Source organism: Sus scrofa, chromosome 16 (assembly GCF_000003025.6).
Source record: "Sus scrofa isolate TJ Tabasco breed Duroc chromosome 16, Sscrofa11.1, whole genome shotgun sequence".
Taxonomy (NCBI): domain Eukaryota; kingdom Metazoa; phylum Chordata; class Mammalia; order Artiodactyla; family Suidae; genus Sus; species Sus scrofa.
This window is the reverse complement of record NC_010458.4, coordinates 55,155,554-55,173,747: the sequence shown is the minus strand read 5'-3', so window position 1 is coordinate 55,173,747 and position 18,194 is coordinate 55,155,554. Positions and strand designations below refer to the sequence as shown.

At 51.0% G+C, this 18,194-nt stretch overlaps 1 protein-coding gene across 3 annotated transcripts in view; it reads right to left on the bottom strand.

Moving 5' to 3' along the window:
• The window catches only part of SLIT3 (slit guidance ligand 3), a 669,892-nt gene that overhangs the window by 47,680 nt on the left and 604,018 nt on the right, over positions 1-18,194 (bottom strand). For all 3 annotated transcript variants that reach the window (XM_021076955.1, XM_021076953.1, XM_021076954.1), the window contains exons 24-26: positions 9,534-9,605; positions 7,209-7,372; positions 4,275-4,399 (exon numbers count right to left, since the gene is read on the bottom strand). In XM_021076955.1, the coding sequence (XP_020932614.1) occupies positions 4,275-4,399; positions 7,209-7,372; positions 9,534-9,605 (361 nt within the window). The remainder of the gene's footprint in view (positions 1-4,274; positions 4,400-7,208; positions 7,373-9,533; positions 9,606-18,194) is intronic.

The window sequence follows — 18,194 nt, the reverse complement described above, 5'->3', positions numbered from 1 at the left end:
AGGATATGGCTGGGGCTTCTAGCTTCCTTTACAGGAACTTGGGAACAGCGGCTTCCCCCACTGGAAACCTGTTTCTGAGATGGAGCCAGGAGGGTGGCTCTCGGACCTGCTTATGGTCCTCGGAGCATCACATCTTCTAGGAGCTTGTTAGACACGCACGGTCTCGGGCCTGACCTCAGATCTAATGAATCCGAACCTGCACTGAAACAAGGTCTGCAGGTGATTCTTGGGCCCCTGAAAGCGTGCGAAGCACTGTTCTGAGACACTGAACATACATGCGTGAAGCTAAATGACTGAAAAAGGATCAGCCAAAAGGTATATTGTATTTCCTCAAACCTTAGAATATTAGTCACATAGCCATCCTTTGTTAAGTGTCTACTGAATACCGGCACTGAGGCATGTGACCTTTTTAATGCTTCCAAGAGCTCTGCAATGGGAGTTCCCATCGTGGCGCAGTGGAAACGCATCCGACTAGGAACCATGAGGTTGCGGGTTCAATCCCTGGCCTTGCTCAGTGGGTTAAGGATCCGGCGTTGCTGTGAGCTGTGGTGTAGGTTGCGGATGGGGCTCAGATCTGGTGATGCTGTGGCTGTGGTGTAGGCCAGCAGCTATAGCTCCAATTGGACCCCTAGCCTGGGAACCTCCACGTGCCTCGGAAGCGGCTCTAGAAAAGGCAAAAAAAAAAAAAAAAAAAAAAAAAAAAAAAAGACAAGAGCTCTGCAATGAGTGTGGTTAGTCGAATCTACAGGGGCTAAAAGTGAGGCTTATAGAGAATCCGTTCCCAGTGGAGTGGTAGAGTATAGACTTTGCTCCAAAGAGGGCTGCGTTCGGGGTTGAGCCCATGTGTGAGCTTGGGTAGGTTTTTCACTTTTTTGAATCTCAGTTTCCTCATCTATCAAAAGAGGATCATACAGCTTCTTTCAGAGGATGATTAAGGGCATGGGATAAGGAATACACGTAAACTGGGATTAACCGTAGCTGTTACTAAACATGAAAGAGTGGCTACCATGCTTTTTCCGTTATCGCGTGGTTTCCCAAGGTCACTCACTAGCCGATGGCAAAAGGGAGACATCTGGGAATAGCTAGATGAATGCCAGACTTTGAGCTGGGGCTACAGATAAGGGTCCCTGGGCATTTATGACCTGCCTGAATCTCCAGGGCAGGGCAAGCAGGGTGTGGTGGAGAAAAGTCCACCAAGCAGGACCCCCTGGAGTCTGCTCCTACTGGACAACTCCCCTCCCCACCTCGGCTTCCTCGGTTATCAAACGCAGCAGACTCAAGTGGGGGCTGCATCACACCCTTGGTCCTGAGCTGGAACCCCCTGCTTTCCTTTCTGCCAGGGACGAAGCCCAGCCAGGCAGAGCCACTGAGGGTGTAGTTCTGGGTGAGTCACTGAGTTGACAACAATCACCAGCCAGCCACAAAACCATCACACTGAGTTGACAACAATCACCAGACAGCCACAAAACCATCACGGTGCTTGTCAATGGACAGTGAATGAGGTGGCCAAGAGCGTGTTTTCTGGAATCGGTTGGCTCTGAGCTTTGAATCCTGACTGCCTTACCTACTATGCCCAGTTTCCTCAACTGTAAAATAAGGGTCATTCTAGGACCTGCCTCCTGAGGCTTTGATGAGCAGCATGCAAGCTAATACACATAGCTTGTTCAGTACTTGTCAGTCCTCAAAGAGCACTCAGTAAATGCTAGTGCTAACTACTGTCAGGGCCATTATCCTCACCTCCATCACCAGCATCAGCATCCTCATCAGCATCCTCATCAGCATCCTCATCAGCATCCTCAACTGACCATCCCCATCACTCCAGCATCAGCACCGCCATCACCATCATCCTACCACCGCTTACATCGCTACCACCGCCGCCATCATCACTAGCATCATTATCATCTGCAGTCACGGACTCTATACCTGCCTGGGCCCCACAGCTTCTTAAAGATCAAAATCTCTGTTGAGGTTCCTCCAAAACCTACCCCATGGATGCACCCTTAGCTCTGACACTGGGGCCAGGCCTGCTTCACCGTGTCAAGGATAGTGGGAAGAATCCTGGGTCTCCCAACCTGGCTCCAGCGCTTTCAGACTCAGGCCCCCTTTAAAGAGAGGAAGGGAGACTCCGGCCATGAAGCGGTTATCTTTCAACTAGGGATGGCACCACCCACCTCGTAAGGTGGTTATAAACATCAGAGGGAGGCATATAAATGCCTAAGGTCCAGTTGTCTGGTCCATAGTCAGTATTTACCAAGATATTATCCAAGTATGGAATCGGGCCTGTTATAAACACAGGTTACCATTCTAGGAAAGCAGCTGGCAGTCCTTGACAGTCCAGTGTCACAGACTGAGACTCAGCTGGTGAAACCAGCAGCCAAGCACCTGTTCCTGATGGCCCATCCCACACCCTGGTGTGAGGGACTGTCCCAGAGGGTCAAGGTGTATGTCTATGTATAGCAGCCATAGGACAGCCGTGGAGTGCTTACTCAACATGAGGCACAGCAAGGCTGTGAGACAGGCCCCAGTGTGCACATGAGAAGCCTGAGGGACCGCCTCTGGGCATCACCACACAGCTAGGAAATGACAAAGCCACACCTGCCGCTCTGCATAATTCCACAGCCCGAGTTTTCTCCACTGAATTAATACAAGGGAGTATACGAACTCATACTCGGGCCTCTGAGTATAGTTGCTTAATTTCTATTCTTCCCCTACAGTGTGCATGAGAGAGTGTGTGTGTGTGTGTGTATAAGGGTGTGGATATGGGATTTCTGTGAGTTTGAGGCCCTGACTGGCTTCCAAGGAATCCTTCAGCTCTCCTGTCTCAGACCCATAGGTGGCGCTCTCACACTGTCTGCTGGAGGCATGGCTGCAGCTGAGGCCACCAGGGAGCACAGTTCCCCAGAGCCAGTCTGCTCCTCAAGCTTGTCGCTACACACACACATCCGCTTGGGGACAGGAGACAGGGCTGCCAGCTCCCTCCCGTCAGCCTGGACCAGGTGTGCGCACTGAGCAGTCTGGAGGCTGGCTTGAGACTCTGGGTGTGCCTAGTGCTTTCTCGTGGGAGCCCCGGGAGGTTGGAATCTGGGAGCAGGAGGGTCCTGGGGAAGAGGACCCAGTCACGGCTTTGCTGACCCAGTGAGGGCTCTGCTATACAGGAAATCCCCCAGGGGAAGGCGGGGGCGGGGGGACTTTGGAATCATGTAGTCTTGGGTCCTAACCCAACCCCGCTGCTTACAAGCTTGGGACACTGAGTCAAGCCCTTTCCACAGTCTGAGGCCCAGTTTGCACATCTGTAAAGTGGAAATTAATGAGTCCTTTTTTTGGTGTGTGTGTCTTTTTGCCATTTCTAGGGCCGCTCCTGCGGCATATGGAGGTTCCCAGGCTAGGGGTCGAATTGGAGCTGTAGCCGCCGGCCTATACCACAGCCACAGCTACGCGGGATCTGAGCCGTGTCTGTGACCTACACCACAACTCACGGCAACGCTGGGTCCTTAACCCACTGAGCGAGGCCAGGGATCGAACCCACAACCTCATGGTTTCTAGTCGGATTCGTTAACCACTGAGCCACGATGGGAATTCCTGAGTCCTTCTTCATGGGGAGAAAGGTGAATAAAATGCCAAGAGGCATACTCGGGCTCATTGTCCCTACTCTATGGATGTGAGCAGGGAGGTGCAATCATGTGTTCTAGAAGCTGCTGCGTGAGGAGGGAAAGACTGCCCAGGAATTAGCCTGGATTTCTGGGAGCTCCAGAGACCCGGGATCTCCATCCCCTGTGGGCTGATGGGAGTCTTTCAACAGTGAGGGTGGGCCTAGGAGCCCCTAAGCCTTTTCACTCCCCATCCTGTATCCTCCTCAGGCTGGAACCTGCGCTTTCAGAGCTGACTGTCCGAAGGGTAGGGAGGGGAGGTGGGGGAGGACCTGGGCATCCCCCTGGAAAGAGGTCAGGATGGTGGGTTCAAGGGGTGCCCTCTACTTGGAGGCACTTTAACTTTCTGAGACTTAACTTCCCCACGCTCAGGAAAGAAAATACAAAAATTACACTTTCTCCCTATTTCACTACATCACTGTCAGACTATACCAGGTCCTCTGTGATGGGCATGAGTACGATATGACGGGGCAGCCCCCACCAGTTCTGGGGAGAACAGGAGGGTTGCTGGCAAGTGCTATTTTGGGGTGACCTGCGGAGTTATCCACTATCCTTGGAGAAGGGAGGGTCAGCGGTGCATAGCGCCCCACACTGGGCTGTGAATGCTGGGGGCACCTCCTGCCATACCTTGTAGCCGTAGGGACAGGCGCAGCGGTACAGCTCCATGGGGTCCTGGCTACAAGTCCCGTTGTTCTTGCATGGGCTGGAGAGGCAGGCGTTGCACTTGGCCGCAATGTTGATGTCCACTGGCCCTGGACAGCAAAATCATGGAGTGTTGGTGGCAGGTCCCAAGGAGGTTCACAGTCATCATTCCCTTCCCCCAGCTACCAGCCCTCTCCATCTGTGTCCAGAGGGCAGCTGGCCCTCTCCAGCCAGCACATCCAGTCCAGCTAGAGTCCCATTAATTCAGCCATCATCCAGTGAGGAAAAAAATCACAGTGGGACATCATTCAGAAGCACTTCTGCAGTCAAATCAATTACGGTAATTAGCCTGATCCGATTTTGGTGCTAATCTGCAAACAATGCACCATAATTAGAAACCCTTGTGTATCTTTTTCCCCGGGAAGCTCTGGGCCCAGGCTCCTCTCGGACCTCCTACTCCTCCTTCCCATACACCCCTCCCCAAGGACTAGTCTGTGCCAGGCCAAGGAGGGCCCAAAGTGCGGGCTAAAAGCATACATAGGAAGTCCTCCTTGCAGAACCCTGCAACTAGCATGAAGAAGTAAGAAATGGCCCCATAAGACACCACAATAATGCTGACGGTGGATGATACACTTTGCATCCAGGACAGTTTTTTTTTTTTTCGTCTTTTTGCCATTTCTTGGGCCGCTCTCGCGGCATATGGAGGTTCCCAGGCTAGGGGTCGAATCGGAGCTGTAGCCACCGGCCTACACTAGAGCCACAGCAATATGGGATCCGAGACACGTCTGCAACCTACACCACAGCTCACGGCAACGCCGGATCCTTAACCCACTGAGCAAGGCCAGGGATCGAACCCGCAACCTCATGGTTCCTAGTCGGATTCGTTAACCACTGCGCCACGACGGGAACTCCCCAGGACAGTTTTAATGGTGTCCCACTCTCCTCAGCTGTAAGGGCTGAAGGGAGGGACGGCGTTGTCCCTGCACAGAGCTTTGGGCTGCAGCCAGCCTGGACAAAGCCCTGGATACTCAGGCCCTACGTAATGTCAGGACTTTGAAGGATCCCAGAAGCATCAGTTGGAGATTGGGTTGAGACAGATTCCAGGGTGAAGCGAAAAGAGTCTGACCATTTGCAGGTGGGGTGAACAGAATGGCCTGACTGAGAACCTATAACCAGCTGCCTCAACCATGGCTTCACCTAAGAACAGGGACCTTGTCTGTCCAGGGACACAAGGAAGCTTTAGAGGGTAAAGTCCATCTGTAAATCAGAATGAACACTGAGGTTCTAAGAGATGAACAACGGACATTCGCAAACAAACGGAAAGTAAAAAAAATTTTTTTTTTTTTAGGGCCGAACCCAAAGCATATGGAGGTTCCCAGGCTAGGGGTTGAATCGGAGCTGTAGCCACCGGCCTACAACACAGTCACAGCAACTCGGGATCCGAGCTGAGTCTGCAACCTACACCACAGCTCACAGCAACGCCAGATCCTTAACCCACAAGCAAGGCCAGGGATTGAACCTGAAACCTCATGATTCCTAGTCGGATTTGCTAACCACTGAGCCACGACAGGAATTCCCAATATATTTTTTTTGAGCCATGGAAATTCCTGGGCTTGCGATTGAACATGCACCACAGTTGCAACCTGAGCCACGGCTGCGGCAACACTGGATCCTTAATGCCCTGTGCCACTCAGGAACTTCCTCTAAGGACATGACAGAGAAAGGCTTTTATGCAGCCATAGCAAAAAACAAAACAAAACAAAAACAAAACAGGAACACTCTAAAAGTGTAAAACCAGGAACCGGGGGAGTTCCCATTATGGCTCAGTAGAAAGGAATCCAACTTGTATCCATGTGGATGCGGGTTCCCTCCCTGGCCTCGCTCAGTGGGTCAGGGATCTGGCGTTGCCGTGAGCTGCGGTGTAGGTCACAGATGCGGCTTGGACCCCGTGCTGCTGTGGCTGTGGTGTAGGTCGGCAACTGTAGCTCCGATTCAGCCCCTAGCCTGGGAACCTCCATATGCTGCGGGTGCGGCCCTAAAAAGCAAGCAAACAAACAAATAAAAAACCAGGACCTGGTTAAAGACATCACGGTGGAGCGTTACAGCGAGGTGGTCACGACCAGGTACTCTGGAGTTCTCTTACCTGTGTGATCCTGAGACGTCCTCTAGCCTCGGTAAGCCTCAGTTTTCTCATTTTTAAAAATGACAGTAATACTAAAGTACACCCCATAGAGGCATTGGGGAATTAAATGAATCCAGGGAAAGTGAGAATTAAATCATACATGAAAAAGTGCTTAACATAATGCCTGCCACCTAAGAATTCAGTAGTAGTTTATTATCATAATAATCATGCAGTCAATCAAAATCTCATGTGCCCACAGTGTGCTGTAATAACACACTCTAAGACTGTTGGGTAACAATACAGGTTACAGAGTTTCTTTCTCTCTCTTGCTTTTTTTTTTTTTTTTGTCTTTTTGCCTTTTTTAGGGCCGCTCCCACGAGCCACGTCTGCAACCTACACCACAGCTCACGGCAATGCCGGATCCTTAACCATTGAGCAAGGTCAGGGATCAAACCCGCAACCTCGTGGTTCCCAGTTGGATTCGTTAACCACTGAGCCACGGCGGGAACACCCAGACTTTCTCAACTAGGCAAAGATACGCAGGGTAAGAGGTCAATGAGGAATGTGTGAAATGCCAGCAGAGGGACTTGGGGAGTGAGTGACAAATGCACCCTCAGATGCAGGTCTATAACAGTTTCAGCATCTGAGTCTTTTCGTGAGTTGCGGAAAAAAATGGGGCAAGGGTTTGAGAAGTCACACCTGGAATCAGATGAGCGATGCCTAGGTCTGATAGGCTGCTGGAGACAGAGGAGACCCCACGAGGGGCAGGGAGGGGTGGAGGGGTGGCCAGCACCTACCTTTGCACTGGAAGCGATGGGTGGGGGTGGTGAGCAGGAGTCGGTCAGCCATGGGCTCGGGGCTACTGCAGCGGGCGATGCCAGGCTCCTTGTAGCCCGCCTTCACCCACTCCGACAGCCAGCGCAGACTGCAGTCACAGTGCAGTGGGTTGGTTCCCAGTGCCCTAGGAGGCAGAGCAGGAAGTCAGCCCTGCCCAATTTGGACCCAGTGTGGTCTGGGTCTGGGGCCTCTGGAAAAGCAGAATTTCCAAACTTTGGCTAGATTGGGACCGGCAGAGATATAATTTCCACGGGAGTGAAGTCAATGACTCCAGACTGGATCGCTAATCCCAAGCTCCTCCCGCCTCTGAGGCTTTGCTCTCACCTACCCTGGTAGGTAAGATTCCATCCTCAACTGACCCCCAATCCCAGAACCTCTGGGAGGTTCTCTGGACCTCTGGCCATCTGATGATCGGGCTCTCTTGCCCTCCTAAAGGGTACACTGGAGGGATGTCTCTGCGAGAAGGTTCTGGTACCCAGCAACCTACAAAGCAGCTTCCTACCACTGAAGGGGTTGAGACATGCCACCCCAAATACGCTGCTTTGGCTACTGACTATTTTGAGCTGAAGGTACTTGAGAAACAGCCGATGCAGGAAGGGCTCTCTCTATTCCCCCCTCTCTGCCTGACAGCACGTCCATGTCCTGTGCGAGAGGTGTCCTTCCTGTACCAGGAAGAGAAGAACCTTCTAACACCAGAGACTGGGAGTGGACACTAATATCGACCTATACAGACAAACCTACTAAAATAACCCTGATCTTCCCTCCGTTTCCCCACGTATTTCTTCGTCACTGTCCCCTGATTTATGGCTTCAGCCCCAGTCCCTCTGTCTTGTTACAGCCCCGCAGTTTATCGTTCTTTGTGTAAAGATGCACATGAGCGTTTGGCCCAGTGGCTTCTTTGGGTCTTCGGTGTCCTTTTGGAAGGCTTCCATGTACACACAAAACTATTAAAAGCATTTATGCGCTTTCCTCCTGTGCTTCTGTCTTATGTCAGGCTGGCCACAGAACCTAAGAGCGTGGGAGGCAGCTTTTCTTCCCTACACCACTCGGCTTAAAACTGCAGGGGAGGGAAGCGGCATTGCCAGTGCAGGCTGGTCAAAGTGCCAACCAGGAAGAAAATATGAATACGGCTGCTTTGCTTGTTTGTTTGTTTTTTAGGGCTTATATGGAGGTTCCCAGGCTAGGGGTCGAAATGGAGCTACAGCCGCCAGCCACAGCCACAGCCACAGCCACGTGGGATCCGAGCCTCCTCTGTGACCTACACCACAGCTCTCAGCAACACTGGATCCTTTAACCCACTGAGCAAGGCCAGGGATTGAACCCGCATCCTCATGGACACTAGTTGGGCTTGTTACCATTGAGCCACAATGGGAACTTCCTTCTGCTTCTTTTCAATCATAGCCTCTAACATTTTTATTTTTTGACTGTTTTATAACATGCATATATAATATACCGGTATTGTAGTCTATGGGCGCAATACAAAAATAATTAAATATACAGAGAGTAGGCATAAAACTCAAATAATTTCACTGCAGAGGTAAGTAATACCTAAAATGTTGGGGCCCGGGCCTCCCCTGTGTAAAATGGGAGGGGATTTCTTGATGGCCCAGACGGTTGGCGTCAAGGCAAACCTGGATTTGAACCAGGTCTCTGCCACCTGCTAGCTATGCAACCCTTGGACCCAGGCTTCAGACTTTATTTTTTTGGCTTTTTAGGGCCATACCGGTGGCATATGGAGGTTCCCAGGCTAGGGGTTGAATTAGAGCTGCAGCTGCTGGCCACTCCACAGCCACAGCAACGCAGGATCCAAATCGCATCTGCCACCTACACGACAGCTCACGGCAATGCCAGATCTTTAACCCACTGAGTGAGGCCAGGGATCAAACCTGCAACCTCATGGTTAACTAGTCGGATGTGTTCCTGCTGCGCCACAATGGGAACTCCCCTTCAGCCTTTCTTAAATTCAGTTTCATTATGTCTAATAAGGGGATAAAAATGCCTTATTGCGGTAAGAAATACACGAGATAATTCATCTAAAGAGTGTAGCACACAGTAAGAGTTTTATGTTCATTCTTATTAAATATTTACATAATTGATGATGCCTCTGAAGGCATCTAGAGCGGAAAACACAAACATGCACAACATGGGTTTGTTTTTGTAAATAAAACACTCAACGCATATGGGAAGAACGACACTGAGACGGTAACACTGACGGTATCCTCTCCGGCATTAGGATGCTTTTTGTTTTGAGCTGATACACGCTGGGGAGAAATGCAGCTACTTACAGATGGGACAGAGACGTCAAGTCATTGAAGGACCCTTCGGGAACGCTGGAGATGTCATTGCCATGGAGGGTTCTGAAAGAGAAGCACAGAGCCGAGGGTCAACCCTTAGGAACAGCTCTGAAATCAGTGGTGTCCCAGGCTGGCCAGTCTCTCTGCACTCAGGGTCCTGCTGTCAGCTGGAGGGGGCGCCTCCTTCATGTCAGATGCAGGGATGTTTCAGGGCCCAGATCAGCAGCAGGGATGTCGGGGGTAGATGGTTTGGGAAAGACAAAGATGGACCTCTGGTTTTTTGTTTGTTCGTTTGTTTTCTGGGCTACCCCTGTGGCATATGGAAATTCCCAGGCCAGGGCTCAAATCAGAGCTGCAGCCGCAGGCCAATGCCATAGCCACAGCAATGTGGGATCTGAGCCACATCTGGTACCCACACCACAGCTCACAACCACACCAGATCCTTAACCCACTGAGCGAGGCCAGGGATGGAACCCGAATCCGCATGGATGCTAGCTGATTTCGTTTCTGCTGCGGCACAATGAGCACTCCCAGAGATGAACTTCCGAATCGTACAGACTTGGGATGGAATCAGAAGTCAGCCCCTTTCAGCTGTGGCACACTGGGTGGGTTCCTTTCCTTTTTCTGGGCCTCCATTTTTGCACCTGAAACATGGAGAGAGCCGTCTCCTGGAGGCATTGGGGTTTCAGAGAGAATGTGAGATCCGTGGCTCAGACCGGAAGTTCTGGAGCTGGGCTGCTTGTGTTCGAATTTTGACTCTGCCACTTATCGGCTGTGTGACTGTGGGCAAAGTTACTTACCCTCTCTGTGCCTTGGTTTCCTACTGTAAAACAGGAAAGAAGTAGAACGATTGGCCACAGAGGATGGTTGTGGGTGCATGAATCCATGCAGAGCCTGGCATTTCTGAGGACTAAATGGTTAAGCGCTATAAATTTTTGCGAGAGGGTCTTGAACAATGTCTGGGGCAGAGGAAGAAATTGGTCCCTAGAGAAATTTTCAGAGGGACTGAGAAATGCTATCAATCAGCTCATGAGATAAGGGGAGGGGGCGCTCAGCTCCCGGGGAGAGTCCCTGGAGTCGGACATTCATCTTTATGGGAAAGGGTTTGGCCACACACGTGAGTCTCGTGCTTCTGTCCATCTGAGTGCATTTTCCGGCAATACGCTGGAGGGGCCAGGCAACCTGCTTGGTATTAATCATACCTCTCTCCACCCTGCGGTGTAGTAGCTGGGAGCTTTTCTCACTTGCAGAGTGGTGGCACCTACTGAGCTTTCAATAATGCCTGGAGAACAGGTCTGTGAAAAAAAATCGAAGGGACCGGCCCTGCTGCTCAAGTAGCAACATGAGCAAATCCACATGTTGGTGGGTTCTACCCTCCACGGAAGGATTGATCACCGGCTGCATACAAAAGATCCCCGAACTGATGACTCACTTCGGGTCTGGCCCATGAAATGCAAGGTGGGTGACCCTGGTTGAAAGGCAAAGCTTCCCTTAGTGACAGCTGGGCACTGTCCCCTGTGCTATGAAGGGTGAGTTAAACAAAGGGGTGATTAACGTTGGCTGTGCAAGTGTAAGCAGGGTCATAACTTATGAACTGGCTCTTTTGTTTGCCTTTTCCCTGAAGTGAGCCTGTGCTGGGTCTTCTGCCGAAATAGAGACACGAACTTAATTATACTTCATAATGAGCAGAGCCCCTCAAGCTGGCTGAGCACTGGCGCTAAGACACAGGCAGATTTCTGAGGCCCATTCCCAGAACCTCTGATCCATTGGGTTTGGGGTGGGGCCTGAGATTCTGCATTTCTAACAAGGTCCGAGGCGATGCTACTGCTCCTGGTCCCCACTGGACCACACTTCGTTGTCCCCAGTGGTCACCCTCATCGCCATAAACTCCTCCCCTCCTTACGTCCCCCCAGATCCCTGGTCTCCCCGTCCTCGACACTTAGGCAGCCAGACCAGCAGGAAGAGGGTAACCAGTCCTCTAAAGAGTGTTTGCAGGAGCTTCTCGCCTCCCTGGGTAAGAAGGAGCTAGAAGCACTTCCTAACACTTTTTATCAGTATCATTTAGCCTCTAATTCATGTGGTTATTTATGAATCACACCGGCTCCCGCCTGCTATTAACTTGGATGACTTCATGGCTGCTTGCTGTTTGGCAAATGCACCCAGCCCCGTGGTTAATCATTTCCGAACGCGGCTCGGGCCCCTGGAGAGGCACAAAGCCCTAATTTAAAAACACCAAATGACCCAAAGGCGGCTTTGGTACTGTGACTCCTCCAAGTCACACTTCCATTTATTATGAGCTGAGCCGCTGAGATCTCTATAAACTGCAGAGTAACGGGGCTGTAATTTACTGGGACGACACGAAAGAAATCTGCCTACGCTGCAGGTTCTGGCTCCTGGTTTGGCCCCCAAAGAAGGACTCTTGCATGTGCAACGACCCTCCTAAAGGATGCCAGGGCAGTGGGACAAAGTACCCTCCCAGGAAGCACCCCCCCTCTTCCCCTCTCCTTCTTCCTTACACCTCATGGGGGGCTGGTGCTAGCAAGTAACTCTGGACGTGGAATGACTCAACTTCCAGCCCCTGCGACGGCTTTTTCCCTCCTGCCTCTGAGGAGGTGTTACAGCAGATCAGAGAATTTCAGGATGCAGATGAGGGCATCGTGGGAGCAACAGGAGGGCACATCCATCCTGTATCAGCTCTGGGTTGCCTGCATCTCAGGTGTGCAAATCCCTAGGCGCTCACAGCTTGTGTGATATCGGGCAGGAACTCTCCTCGTCCTAATGTGGGTTGTGGTGGGTGAATTCTCCTCTGAGCAAAGAGGCCACTCCCAGGACTAACCCCCTTCATCTCCTGGGTCCCCAGTGGTCACCCCTCATCACCATAAACTCCTCCCCTCCTTACTTCCCCTGGAGGGAAGGTCTGGAGTCAGGCAGCCTGGGTTGGAATCCCTATTCTGACAATCACTATCTGTGTGACCGGAGACAAGTGACATCCTTTCTGTAACTCCAATTTCTCCTTACGAAAACGGAGGCATTATTAGTAGCTACTTGTCGTAGATAGCTTTTAGGGGGTGTGGGCCGATCACAGTCTCCTCTTTTCTGTAACAGCTCCTCCCTCTTTCACTGGGGAGTCACCCCTCCCGACTTTTCAGTCCAAGTGTTTGGCCTCATGGCAGAGCTCTGGGCCCCGGTCTGCCCAACTGAAGTCAGAGTGACTGGTTTGAGGGTGAGCATGTGACCAAAGTGGGCCTATGACAGATGTTTCTGGGGCTCTCCTTGGAACTACTACGGTGGAGGCAGTTTCATTCTGAGAGGCAGAAAGAGGCATTTCTGACAGTACCATTGGAGTATCTGCATCCAGCCCTAGAATCGAGGCACTACTACTGAATTTCTCAGATACCTGCATCGGTAAATTCTCTTTTTCTGCCTAAGGTGGTTTGAACTGATTTTCTCCCCCCACCTTTTTTTTTGCCTTTTTTTTTTTTTTTTTTTTTTACCTTTTCTAGGGCTGTTCCCATGGCATATGGAGGTTCCCAGGCAAGGGGTCTAACCGGAGCTGTAGCCACCAGCCTACGCCAGAGCCACAGCAACTCGGGATCTGAGCCACGTCTGCGACCTACACCACAGCTCACAGCAACACCAGATCCTTAACCCACTGAGCAAGGCCAGGGATTGAACCTACAACCTCATGGTTCCTAGTCGGATTCGTTAACCTGTGAGCCACGACGGGAACTCCGTCCCCCCTACACCTTTTTTTTTTTAAAATCTTTTTAGGGCCACACCCACGGCATATGGAGGTTCCCAGGTTAGGGGTCCAATAGGAGCTGTAGCCACTGGGCTACACCACAGCCACAGCACTGCCAGATCCAAGCTGCATCTGTGACCTACACCACAGCTCACGGCAACACCGGATCCTTAACCCACTGAGCAAGGCCAGGGATCAAACCCAAAACCTCATGGTTCCTAGTTGGATTCATTTCTGCTGTGCCACAATGGAACTCCTAAATTTTTTTTTTTTTGGTGGCACCAAAGGGCCAAACAAGGACCATAGTTTGAAGGTCACAAGGAGTCACCTTGTGGCCCACCAGAACTGTATGAAGTTCAACATCTGGTCAGAAATGGAATGGGGTTGTTTGGGAAGGGAGTGAGCTCTTGGTCTCTGACGGTAATCAAGCAAAGGTTTGCAGAGATGTCAGAAGGAGGGTCCAGGCAATGGCTTGAGCAGTAAGAAACAGCTCCATGGGCATAAACAGCCATCACATTTTTATTTCAGGGACCCGGAGCTGAAAACACGGAGGAGGATGAATGACAACCCTGCACGCCCCCTCATGAGCCCGCCCTGACACAGTCCTCCCAAGGCTGATTCCACATGGCCCTCCTGCGGCCGGGGCTAGGCGGTGACAGCTGGGACCACACACACACCACACATACACACAAGGCCATGGAGGCGTGTGGGGCAAAGATCAGGGAGCACACAGGTCCCTGAAGAAGGACCAGAAGGTCCAGGAGAATGTTCTCTTCCGGCTTTTTTTAGATTAGGAGTCAGGTAGGAAAATCTACTTTCACACCATGTTTTGTCCCGAGTTTCCTGACCAACGTCCGACCTCTGAAATGCACTCATCTCCACTCGCTGATACGCGCACACAGCGCGTGCGCTCTCTTGAATGTCAGTCTTTCTTCCTGCTTTCCAGAACACTCTCTGCCTTTGTCTACAGCCGAACCCGTGATGCTCATGCTCCTCCCTCACCCCAAACTGCCCACCTCCCGGGGTGGATGGTCATTTCTTTTTTTTTTTTTTTTGTCTTTTTGCCATTTCTTGGGCCGCTTCCGCGGCATATGGAGGTTCCCAGGCTAGGGGTCGAATAGGAGCCGTAGCCACTGGCCTACGCCAGAGCCACAGCAACACGGGATCCGAGCCGTGTCTGCAACCTACACCACAGCTCATGGCAACGCCAGATTGTTAACCCACTGAGCAGGGGCAGGGACCAAACCTGCAACCTCATGGTTCCTAGTCGGATTCGTTAACCACTGCGCCACGACGGGAACTCCGCTGGTCATTTCTATTACTTTCATCCAATTAATGAGACCCTTTAAAAGCGAGAAAAGAATATACACAGGCCCACGTGCAGTTAGATACCACGATTCCTGATGTCAAAAATCCTATTTTGTTTCCCAAGCCTCCAATTATCAATATGTCACTGTCTCCACTCATCTCTGTCTTCATTTATTACAGCAATGCCTTGATATCACCAGTGAGAGATCACTGGGTTTTTCATTGGCTCCTGTGGTCCTTCTCCATGGTTATCGGTGTTTAGCAGTTATAACTAGAACATATACACAAATCAGGTTTCCTTTCCGCATGACACCGTGGGGTAAACAGGTTCCCACACTGCTCTCTAGTTTTCCTCTTTACCTCTTTCAATAATGGCACTTCATTGACGGGCTGCATCATGCTTTCCTTAAATATTTCCCCTCTGTGGCACTTCTGGATAATACGCAAAATTTACGTTAAAAATACCAGTGCAACCAAGATCTGAACGCAGAGAACCTTTCTGTCTGTTTGGATTAACCTCTAGTAAAAATTCCTAAATGTGCAATTACTGGGAGAAAGGATGCAAATATCATAAAAGAAATGCAGCCCATAAACATTTAAATTTTTCCTGCCTTGGCCCTTAAGCAGGAAATAGCTGCTCCCCACTGAGGCAGATGGTGGGAAAGAGGGCCTCTAAGATCCCTTTCTATGAGATAACCACGATTCTAAAATGATGATGCAGAGTTCCTGTCATGGCTCAGTGGTTAGTGAATCTGACTAGGAACCACGAGGTTGCGAGTTCAATCCCTGGCCTTGCTCAGTGGGTTAAGGATCTGGCCTTGATGTGAGCTGTGATGTAGGTCGCAGACGCAGCTGGGATCCTGTGCTGCTGTGGCTGTGCTGAAGGCTGGCAGCTACAGCTCCGACTGGACCCCTAGCCTGGGAACCTCCATGTGCCGTGGGTGCGGCCCTCACAAAGGTAAAAAAAAAAAAAAGATGAAAAAAGCCTACTGATTCTGAATTTAAGAAGCAGGCACAAAGGGAGTTCCCATCGTGCTGCAGTGGTTAACAAATCCAACTGGGAACCATGAGGTTGCGGGTTCGATCCCTGCCCTTGTTCAGTGGGTTAACAATCCGGCGTTGCCGTGAGCTGTGGTGTAGGTCACAGACGAGGCTCAGATCCCGCATTGCTGTGGCTCTGGTGTAGGCCGGCAGCCACGGCTCTGATTGGACCCCTAGCCTGGGAACCTCCATATGCCGCCGGAGCGGCCCAAGAAATGGCAAAAAGACAAAAAAAAAAAAAAAAAAAAAGATGCCAAAAGCCTACTGATTCTGAATTTAAGAAGCAGGCACAAGCATGTGGTATGTCTATGTGGCCTCCTGGTGAACTAGTGACAGCAGGGTTCTGGAGGGCCACCAACGAGGAAGGAGGAAAAGGACACCCTGGGTGGGGGGTGACGTGCACCCCACCACCCTGGCAGACAGATAAATGGACAGGCAAACCATTCCCTCTTTTTCCCCTTCACATGTTGAGCTGCCCCCACCAGAACTCTTCTAATTATAGGCACACGGATCCCATTAAAATGGCAGGTCCCACCTTCTGGCAGCCAAGCTGTACCCAGAACCAGAGGACCAGGCTGGGATTAAGAGGGAATGGTGTGGCGGGGTGGGGAGCAGGTCCAGCCCCAGTTCCAGCCAATGAGATGTGTCCATCTCTCACTGCGTTCATTTCAAAACAGGGACATGGTTCTGCTGATGTTTCCATTCTCCAGCTCCCCAGAGAAGGTGGATAATAAATAAGTGACAATAACAGATTGCACACTGTCAGCGCGGGCACTTCTTTGCCCCCAGAGAATTGATTTTTAATAACAGCACAGATGACATGTGGTGGGAGTTGTCGCTGACACTGGTGTTTTGTGGGTTTCAATAAATCACATCAGCCTGGAGGCTTGGGAATGGACCTGCTCCGGGAGTGCTGTTTGCCCATTCCTACGGGGTCCTGGAAAGGACCCCGGGGCTCTGAGTCAAGAGGCTGGAACCTGCAACCTCTTGACTGCTGAATCTTGGGTCAGTGACTTCACCCACCCGGGGCCTCAGTTTTTCCATCTTTAAAATGGGCATAATCCTCTCACCTTCTCAGCACTGTTGCAAAACATTATATGATGCAATGACCATGAAAAGCCCTATGAAATATGGTTATCGCTATTACAATAATAACGGGTCAGAAGGCTAAGAAGTTGACAAATTTGGCATCTCTGTTCTCCCAGGAATATTGTTCAAAGGATCCTCCCCGCCAACAAAATAGGTGCAAGATGGAAAGGCTCAAAAATCAGGTGACAATCGGGCCTAGGGTGAGGGGTGGCAGTGAGGTGCCATTCCTGCTTTTGCAAACACAGATGTGAGAACAGTCATAACACATGAATATTTATAAAGTATTTAAAGCAGAGCTGGGCTACGTGCTTTACACATAGCATGTCATTTGATCCTCATAAGCCCCTCTGAGTCATGACCATCATTATCTGATTTTGTGGATGAGAAGACACACTGCTAGGAAAGGGCAGAGCCATGCCTGAAAGCAGGGGACACCATGGCCATCTCATGCTTGCTCAGAGCTCATCTGCCTCAGCTGGATGTTCCCCACCCATGGGTAGGCCAGGGCCAGGTGGCTATCTTGAGGTGAGAGGAAGGGGGTGGACAGGTGTGGAAGTTGCAGACTGCAGAACCTTGTTCTAAGGGGCACGACTGCTCAGCCCTGCAGGAATGCAGAGCGGGAACGCTGGAACTGCTGGGTCTCTCCATTGTCCAAAAGGGTGTAGATAGAGTTCCCATCGTGATGCAGCAGAAATGAGTCCAACTAGGAACAATGAGGTTGTGGGTTCAATGCTCAGTGGGTTAAGGATCTGGTGTTGCCATGAGCTGTGGTTAGGTTGCAGGCATGGCTTGGATCTGGCGTTGCTGTGGCTGTGGTATAGGCTGGCAGCTACAGCCCCTATTAGACCCCTTGCCTGGGAACCTCCATATGCTGCAGGTGCAGCCCTACAAAAGACAAAAAAAAAGGGGGGGGTGTAGAAATTACAATTTATATGAGAAACCTCCCAATATTTAAATGTTGGCAACTTATTAACACAATGAAGATACTTTATGAGTCAATTGCGAATGGATAGCTGTGTGTGCCCAGCCCTGGCCTCTGGCTTCCGGTTTGGTCTGTCCCAAGCATGGGCGTGGCTTCCTTGCAGAGGTTCACAGTATCAACAGCGCCCTTCTGAAGCCAGAGGGACCAACTGTGAAATAATGATCATTGGAAGAGCGGCCAAATGCTGCACACTGTGCTGCGCGAGGGTGCAGAACATAATTGCATATCCGAATCCTGGTGAAGGAGGTGCTCTGAGTCCCATTTTGCACATAAAGAAATAGAAACTCCGAGGGCTTAGCCAAGTTCCACAAGAGGAAGTGGGCTGGAACTGGGTACGGCTGTCTCCTAAGCTGAGGCTCCCTTTGCCCCACTGAGCAAATTAGGAGCGTTGGGTGGGAAGGGACTATGGGGTTGGGGGGGGTGGGGTGGGAGTGGGCTTGGAGCAAAGGGGAGCTGGGAGCAGGAACGCTCAGTCCTGCTTGCTCTTTCC